General features: G+C 46.1%; 1 protein-coding gene across 1 annotated transcript; it reads left to right on the top strand.

Moving 5' to 3' along the window:
- The first annotated feature begins 264 nt into the window (after positions 1–264).
- Positions 265–5495, top strand: LOC136115657 (E3 ubiquitin-protein ligase RBBP6-like). Its single transcript, XM_071801371.1, has 10 exons — positions 265–368; positions 481–565; positions 1103–1242; positions 1476–1648; positions 2177–2280; positions 2741–2902; positions 2983–3061; positions 3150–3207; positions 3415–3516; positions 4475–5495. Exons 1-10 carry the CDS (start codon positions 331–333, stop codon positions 5277–5279), a joined length of 1746 nt encoding a protein of 581 aa, XP_071657472.1. The 5' UTR covers positions 265–330; the 3' UTR covers positions 5280–5495.
- The last annotated feature ends 3522 nt before the right edge of the window (positions 5496–9017 follow it).

Genomic DNA, 9017 nt, shown 5'->3' with positions numbered 1-9017 from the left:
GGACAAAATCCTATAAATGCACATAAAAACAAAACCAGGAGTGATTGATCTGAACGACCTTGACTGTCCAAATCATTTCCATCTTTCTCAATGAAATGGACAGCGGAGATCTATCTTCTCCTTCAAATTACCTAGCGCTTAAAAATACTGGATAATGCAGATTTTTCTACACGTAGCTCAGAAGAAAATGGGATTAGTTACAGAGGTACAAACAGAGCCAAAAGTTTTGAGTTCCAAGCACGTAACGTGTCTGTCACCCGTTAATTCCCCGTTGAACAGACGGCCAACCTGGCTGAAGCCAACGCTTCTGAAGAAGACAAAATAAAAGCCATGATGATCCAGTCCTGCTGGCAATACAATCCAGCCACGTGAGTGCTGCTCATGTCAGATCTCCTCTCTGAAGATGATGGAAAACTTGTCGAGGCATTTCCTTTGGCAAGGGTGACGCTTCTTTCTTTTTTTTCCCCAAAACACTTGTAGTTACATGAAGACCCCTCCACCATCGTACACTTGTTTCCGCTGCGGAAAACCCGGCCACTACATAAAGAACTGCCCGACAAAAGGGGTAAGACTGGGGGGGCTCCTGGTGAAGCTTTTTAAAAATCTTTTCGTTTTCAATTTTAATATTTTTGTATTCCCTTTTAATATTATCGTAGGAAGAATTGTTTCTCTTGGGGCGAAATGCAGAGGTTGTGCAGCAAAGTTGCAAAGCCCTTCAAAATACAAGGCAACCTGGAATTCTAGATGTACTGTTTTCTTTTTTCTAGGTCACAGACAATAGATGTGGCTGTAGATCATCCTCTGCGATCCTTTATGCCTCTTGATCCATTTCAGTATTACTGGCAATTTTTCCGTTTTGAACTCTTTTTAATGAGATTTTGCAGTGTTTAGGATTCCGTACAAACGGAGATGTTTCTGTTGACCCCACCTGTTGGATATTTGTGTGTTTTTGTTCCACAAGTCTTTTGTTGAATATTCACGCAACCCTCACGCTTGGCAAAAGGAGAGGATTAAAAGCTTTTGCTAGTTAAAATGGTCATTGAAATGTCATTTGAAGCGTGGGTCTCCAGGTGAGAGACGTCTGCATTTCTGTTCCTAACAGGACAAAACTTTTGAGCCCGTTCCCAGGATTAAAAAGAGCACAGGAATTCCCAGGAGTTTCCTGGTGGAGGTTGAGGATCCCAGCACAAGGGGCGCGATGCTGACAAACACCGGAAAATACGCAATACCGATAATTAACGCGTAAGTACGGGATTAATTGGACTGACCCGAAGGGCAACGAGAGGAGCCCCGTGAGAGTGTGAGAGCGGCAACGCCAGCAAGTTGCGCGGCACCTGTAGTGATGGGGGAAGAAGCGTTGTCACCGTCCCGTAACCTGGAAATTCCATCTCTTATCTCCCTTTGACGAAATCCAAAGCTTGGAAAAGCTTTCCTTTGCCCATCTTATTGCCATCTTATTTTCCACCCCCCTCCAGGGAAGCTTATGCGAGAGGGAAGAAGGAAAAACCTCCATTTTTACCAGCGGAACCGCCCTGCTCCTCCTCAAACCACGACCCTGTTCCCGAGGAGCTGTTGTGTCTCATTTGTAAAAACATAACGACCGATGCCGTCATTATTCCCTGCTGTGGAAACAGTTATTGCGATGAATGTAAGTGTTTGTTAATGCCAAGCATCACACCCGCTCTTCTGAAAGTAGAAATAGAAGAAAGAAATATCATTTAAAATATCAGAAAAGAAGTATAAGAAATAAATATAATCCGCATTCTTCTCCCTGAGAGGGTTGGTTCGAACCTCCAGAACTCAAACCGACCTACTCGTGGTTTTTGAGAGGTGTTTTATTCCTTGACCTTGAGGTTGGTGACTTCTTGCTGGATGAGAAGGTGGAAAAAAGACCAGGCAACACATCCAGACACAGCCTCGTCTAATGAGACCAATTAGCACACCAGGACACAGCCCCGTCCACATCTTCAAATGCTGCAAGAGCAGAATATCAAAACTCGGTAGCTATTTGCTGCATGAGAGAAACTTTTCACACTATTGAACATTTAGAGCTTCATGCTCTTCATTCCAGACCATATTTCATCATTAATCATCTAAGTGCTTTTATAATTGATTAGAACCCACAACATGTCCTTAGTTTGGCTAAAAATACTTGGGTGGCTCTAATTCTTCACAGGTATCAGGACAGCGTTACTGGAATCTGAGGAACATAAATGCCCAACGTGTCACCGGACGGATGTTTCTCCGGATGCTTTATTTGCCAACAAGTTCCTACGCCAGGTAACGCGGTGACTTTTACATGAGCTGTTTGTAAGAAAAGGCTGTGTGTAAAAAATATGGATTTACATCTCCTTAAGCAAGGCTGAATTGCTTAAGGCTGAATTTCCTGTTCAGACCCATTATCTGTTGTTCCAGAAGGTACAACTCTAAATTTAGGGACAGTCTGGCCAGTTCAGGTCAGTTTTGTTTAGTGTGATTGTTTCACATTCAAATTCGGTGTTAACACCGAAGGACTTCAAATACTAAAGTATTCAATAAAGGATGGAACACCAATCCTTAACGTCCATGTTTAATGTGACACGTTCCTATCTCTGGATGTTGATTTATTTCAGCTTTGATGGCATTTGCAGGAGCGCACAAGTGATTTGACTCCGCAGAGGCTTTTGTGTGGAGATCTGGTGAAGTTTCTGGAATATATTCTGTAACGTCACCTTTCTGTAAATGGTTTCTCTGCCTCTAGGCTGTGAACAACTTCAGAAATGGAACTGTCTACACAGAAAGGGTCCGTAAGCAGCTCTGGCAGCAGCCGCCGCCACTGGTGACACCTCCTGCTGCTCCGGTGACAAACGCGGAACTTCCCAGCTCTTCCTCTCTGCCCATCCGCAGTTTGTCAGCAGAGAAGGTGAGGTTTACTGCAATATACACCATGAGTTTTGGATTTCAGTAGGGCTTCTTTTCCATGTGTTTGCATTTATTCCCCAGGACTATCAGGTTCCTGCTCCAACACAAGCGGCTTTACCACATCTCCTGGGCCCCCAAGGACAACCAACCCCCCCAACCGGTAACTATAACCTTAGAAATTCTTTAAAAACCTTCTCTTCAGATAAACTGAAAGGGATTTTTTCTCTCTCCTCTCCCCACTGCAAAAGATCCGCCAATGAGAGCCAGGGCAATGTGCTCAGCAGGTGACAAACCAGCCTGGGAGCTGTGAGTATCGTACAGAAATGTTGGGCCTTGAGGTGATTCCGGTGCCCCTGGGGCCGCCATTTTGAGCCCTGAGGTGTGGGGCCCAAAACTGACACCAGGATTCAAGGTGTGGCCTCTTCTTGTATTGACCATGCTTTGGTTTTTTGGTGTCTTTTCGTAATGAAGTTCAAACTGTAATTGTAATAAAGGTCAAACTTATTTTAACAGGGAGGAGGTGAAGTCGAAACCTGATGAGTTTACAAATGATTTTGTGAAGGAATTGATGGACTATGAAAGGAGTCCAAAGGAGCGTATGCGTTCATTTTCCAGGTAACTGCTTTGTGTGTCCTTAATGGAGAAGCAGAGTGTCTGGAAGAAGCCGGAGGAGTTCCACTCCACGTCTGTGTCACTGGGTGGATTGGGTGGCTCCTGGGTTTGCAGTGACAGGAGTTTCCTGCGTGGGTTACAGCTCAAATTGGGTCAGAGAAACTGTCCTCATTTCATTTCTTGTTTCTCTCACGTGGCTACCTAGAGAGATTTTACCCTGGGCTGCAGACTGGTGGCTTCCACTGGTCATTGTTGACATGGTTAAATTTTTCTTGGGAATTAAAAGGTCAGACTTGTTTGTAAAGAGATCTTCAATTGGTGAAGGACTTTGAGAGGAGGAATGATGGTGATGAACATACAGGGAATCATGTGAAATGATTCTTTAAAAAATGATAAAGGAAAAGCTTGTGGAGAAAAAACTCAGGGCAGCTGATGTTTCCTATCCCCCAAAATCCCTTGGGCAGGAGACTGAAGAGCTCTCTATTAGTCATGGTGCCAGGTTCTGTCCTCGAGAAATGGCATTGAGTCATATTTCCAGAGTTTAGAAGCTTTTAGAGATGATTTTATCAACATGTGGTCACTGTTCCTGGTCAGAGCTCCAAGTATGTGCAAGATTTTGCTAGGACATCTGGCTGGAAGTGTTGATTAAACAGTGTGGAGGACTAAATAGTGCACAGGATTAAATAGCATATAGGATTGCAGTACAAGTGCTTTGCGTCCCCTACAAATTGCCAAATAAGTCGTGAAGTTAAATAGACTAGACTGGCAGTTTAAAATCGAGCGTGACTGTCCTCAGGCTAAATCACGTTTTCTTGCTATTTGATCCTGCACTGTAGCCCTTGGGACTCGCTCTCTGGAGGGGGAAAAAAAAACAACTAAACCAAATCTGAGAGGAAAAAAACTGGGGAGAGTGACTGCTTTGAAATAATGTAATTATTCTTCTGTGTTGTGCTTTTTTAAGGTCCAAGTCTCCCTGTAGTGCTTTGCCTTACCCTAGAAGTTCGTACACCCGCTGCAAGTCGCGATCAGGCTCTTCCTGCACTCGCTCCAACTCTCGATCACGGAGTCGTTCCCGCTCCCGTTCCCACTCGCCATTGCCATCGTCTCCAAGAAAAGGCAAAGGGAAGAGCTGTAACGATCGTTCTAGGTCAACGTGGCGTGGTGATCACCACTCATGGTCAAGGTCTCCAGTATTTAGAGGCCAGTCTGGCACTCAAAGGACAACACCTCAAGGGGAAGGACAAAGGGAGTATTTTAACAGACACACAGCGGTTCCACGATATGGTATGAAAGCTGCCTATGGCCGATCGATTGAATTCCAGGATCCATTTGAAAAGGAAAGATACAGAGAATGGGAAAGGAACTATGGAGAATGGTCTGGAAGGTCTGGCAAGGGCTGTGCTGCTGGTGCTCAGCCTGGACTTCCACCGAACAGAGAGAACTTTTTTCTAGAGAGGTTTGATCCACCTGAGAGCAGACGAGAGATTTTGCCTTACACTTGGGGACATAGGGAGAATTATCCTGGTGGGCACAGCCATGAAAATCATTGTATAGCTGGAGATCACCCTGAAAAACCTTCTGGAAGAGAGCACCATGGCATGGAAAATCCAACAAACTCAAAAGAGAAAGAGACGAAAAACCCACTGGGAGATGGCAGAGCAGATAAACAGAGATTCCAAGGGAAGAGAAGAAGAGAGGGTGAGAATGAAGGTTTTCCCAACGCTGAGCTGTTTGAAGATGCAAAAAAACCCAAGAGAGCCAGGTAGAGCAGAAGATGTTCAAACGAACATCAGAAGCTTCGATTCTGTATTATTGTAGTGGTTTGGTTATAGTCCATCACTATTCGTTGATTCTGATTTGGGGATTTGCTCCAATTAGATGGCACTTTGACAGTGGTGTTTAATTCAACTTTGACTGAGTTTGTAATGGCTTTAATCTTAGTAACACAAGTCACGTTTTCTTCTTTACAGTTAATGAAAATATAAAGATACTTTTTTCAAACAATAAACTACTGATGATAGAAAGAAACCTGGTTTGGTATGTTTGTAATTAGATGTCTTGTATATTGAAAGCCATGTCAGGTCATTGGAAATTAATTGGAAATTTATCCCTTCATCCTCATGTTGTTGCCATCCAGCTGTGAAGAATGAAGCACTGAGAGTGAACAGTGAAGGAGTAGATTTTTGGGAGGGGTTGGAGAGCGGGTGTTGGAGGGAAGAGCTGTTTCTCCTTCTGCAGCAGTCTTAGTGGACGCTGGCATGAGATATCATGTCATTGACTTCTTTACAGGTGGTTATTCAAGCAAACATAAAACCCAGCCTAAGAGTGGAGCGCATGATGTGGAGATGTGGGCCTTTTGGCGTGCTGACACCACAGCCGCAAAAACGACTGTTTGAGAGAAACACATCTAGAGCTCAGCAGGTTTCCTGAGCTGGATTCAGTTCTTGCTAAGCCTGGTTTAAGGCTGCAGTGTCAGAGGATGCGATCAAAGCAAAACCAGCCCAGGTGCTCTCAGGAACAGCAGGCGTGTGCATTGCAGAGCGTCTCCACCCCATGCTGAACAAGGATGGGGTAAGACAGGCGCCCCTCGGGGAAATGCACTCAAAATCTGGTGAAAATGCTGAATTCAAGGCCCCACTGAATCGGCTGCTGGTCTCCCTGTTGGGGGGAGTAATTTAGGATTCTGTTTACTGCAGAACAATGTTTAGATTTCTTAGAGAGAAGCGCGACTTAAAAGAGTTCGGTGGCGGGATCGGTGTGTTATTCACTGCATGGGGGAAATATGCCAAGGCAAATGTTGCTCACAGTATGGACCCTTGAGGGAAACCACTCGTTCCTGGTTTCCACTGAGACACTGAGCCACTGACCATTCCTCTTTGGACACAGCCATCCAGCCAACTCCTTATCCATCTGTCCATCACATCAATATCTCACCAATTTATAGGTGGGGGACCGTATCAAAGGTCTTACAGACAGTCAGATGACATTTGTAGGTCTGCCCTTGTTTGCTGATGCAGTCACACCATCACAGGAAGCCACCAGAACAGTCAGGCATGATTTACCCTTGGTGAAGCCTTGTGAGCTGTCTCTAATCACCTCCCTGTCTCCCTTGTGTTTCTACAAATCTTCCATGAGGATCTGCTCCATGATCTGACCAGGCCCAGAAGTGAGGCCAACAGGCTTGTAGTTCCCAGGGTTCACTGTTTACCCCTTTTTAAAAACAGGCCTTATATTCCCCTTTTCCATTCACTGGGACATCATGTGATCCAGGAACACCTTGATAATAACACCATCAGTGGGACGAGTAAAGGACTCTGACACATCAGATGTCATTGGGTGCTTGAGTCTGAACAACTCACTCCTGATCTCCATTTCCGTGGGAGATGAGACCAGCAGCTCCATGGAGCAGGTTGCCTATTGTGTGCCCACCTGAACGGAGGCAAGAGGAATCCCACCTCCTGTGGGTCTGTGGCGGCCATGGGAAGGAGCTGAGTGTCCTTCCAACCCCAGGACTACAAACCCAGGATGAGGTGCCTCAGTTGACTCAGGTGAATCCTTTCCCTCCGTGGGGATAGAGGAGATCCCTCCCTGTCCCTACCTGGGTGTCCTGTTGTCCTGGTTTGTTAACAACAAGTTTCTCTTTCAGTGAATTTGCCTGTCAGCTAAAGCTTTGTATCAGCTGCATTTTCCTGGAGAACCAGACACATGGTTTGGTAAACACAGCAATGGAATGTGAGGTTATTGATAAGCATGGATGGACAACTCGCGAGAGGGGCAACGAGAAACCGGTGACCAAGAAACTGACCAACGGAGTATAACATCCCATTCACGTGAATACTTCATATAAAAGTGGGAGATCACGAGGATCTTGTCCCTTTCCTTTTTCCCTTTTCATTATGACCGACATTAGGAGAGGACCTTGCGAGTCGTCCCTGCGAACGGAGGCCAGTGACAGGCTGAATCCAGCTCCGGTTGGCTACAGAGTCCAGTCCAGGACTTCGGGTGCCAGCTCTGCAGTTGCTGGGATTTTCAAGATTGGTTTTGTATATTTTGTATTATTTTCTCTATTCTTATCAGTAGCATTAGTAAAACATCTTTAACTTTTCCAACTCTCTTCTCTCTGTGCTTCTTCCCCTCCCGATCGCCTGTGCTGAGTGGGAAGGGGGAGAGGGAGGGGCAAAAGGGGAAGGCGGGGGGAGAGGAGGTTGACAACACATCTGCCAGGGTTTGATTGTCACCCTGCAATCCGAACCCTTGACATTGAGTAATATTTGATATTTCTGTCACATTTGATCTTTAGATCATATTTACTATTTGTATAATAAATATATAAACTTTTTCCCACTAATTTTTGTCTGGGGTTAGTCTATTTTCTTCTCTTAGACTTCATCACTGCTTGGCAGTCGTGGTTTGTCATTACATCTCACACCGCTTCTCTCACTCTCTCCATCCCTTTGACCTTTTTTAACTGTTCTTCACCTCTTCCAGCTCCCACAGCTCCTCTACAGATCCGTCAGTCTGACCTCGGTGCCCAGGAAGGTCATGGAGCAGATGATCTTGAGTAACATCACACAGCACATACAAGAGAACCATGTGGTCAGGCCCGGTCAACACGGGTGTATGAAAGGCAGGTCCTGTTTGACCAACCTGATCTCCTTCTATGACAAGGTGACCCAACTAGTAGATGAGGAAAAGGCTGTGGATGTGGTGTACTTGGACTTCAGTAAGGCCTTTGACACCGTATCCCACAGCATCTCCTGGAGAAGCTGCAGCCCATGGCCTGGATGGTGTATCTGCAATGGATAAAGAAAAGGCTGGAGAGCCAGGCCCAAAGAGTTGTGGTGAACGGAGCCAAATCCAGTTGATGGCCGATCAAGAGTGGTGTCCCCAGGGCTCAGTGTTGGGGCCAGTTCTGTTGAATCTCTTTATCAATGGTCTGAATGAGGGGATTGAGTGCACCCCTAGTAAGTTTGCAGATGACACCAAGTTGGGTGGAAGTGTTGATCTGCTGAAGGGTGGGATGGCCACACAGAGGGATCTGGACCGGCTGGATTGTTGGGCTGAGGCCAATTGTATGAGGTCTAACAAGGCCAAGTGCCGGGTCCTGTACTTGGGTCATAACAACCCCAGGCTACGCTGCGGGCTCGGGAAAGAGCGTCTGGAAAGCTGCCTGGCAGAGAGGGATCTGGGGGTGCTGACTGACAGTTGGTTGAATATGAACCAGCGTGTGCCCAAGTGGCCAAAAAGGCCAACAGCATCCTGGCTTGGATCAGGAATAGTGTGGCCAGCAGGACTAGAGAGGTGATTGTTCCGCTGTACTCAGCACTGGTGAGGTCAAACCTTGAATCTTGTTTCCAGTTTTGGGCCCCTCGTCATGCGAAGGACATTGAAATACCAGAGAGAGTGCAGAGGAGGCGACAGAGCCGGTGAAGGGTCTGGAGCACAAGTGTGATGAGGGGCGGTTGAGGGAGCTGGGGCTGTTCAGCCTGGAGAACAGGAGGCTG

Source organism: Patagioenas fasciata, chromosome 37 (genome assembly GCF_037038585.1).
Source record: "Patagioenas fasciata isolate bPatFas1 chromosome 37, bPatFas1.hap1, whole genome shotgun sequence".
Lineage (NCBI taxonomy): Eukaryota > Metazoa > Chordata > Aves > Columbiformes > Columbidae > Patagioenas > Patagioenas fasciata.
This window is presented reverse-complemented; position numbering and strand designations above follow the sequence as displayed.

Bases quoted from the DNA above. Each gene is read 5' to 3' on its own strand.
- LOC136115657 (XM_071801371.1), top strand. From the start codon at position 331: ATGATGATCCAGTCCTGCTGGCAATACAATCCAGCCAC. The intron at 1,243-1,475 runs GTAAGTACGGGA...ACCCCCCTCCAG, and splicing joins GCAATACCGATAATTAACGC to GGAAGCTTATGCGAGAGGGA. The intron at 1,649-2,176 runs GTAAGTGTTTGT...AATTCTTCACAG, and splicing joins AAACAGTTATTGCGATGAAT to GTATCAGGACAGCGTTACTG.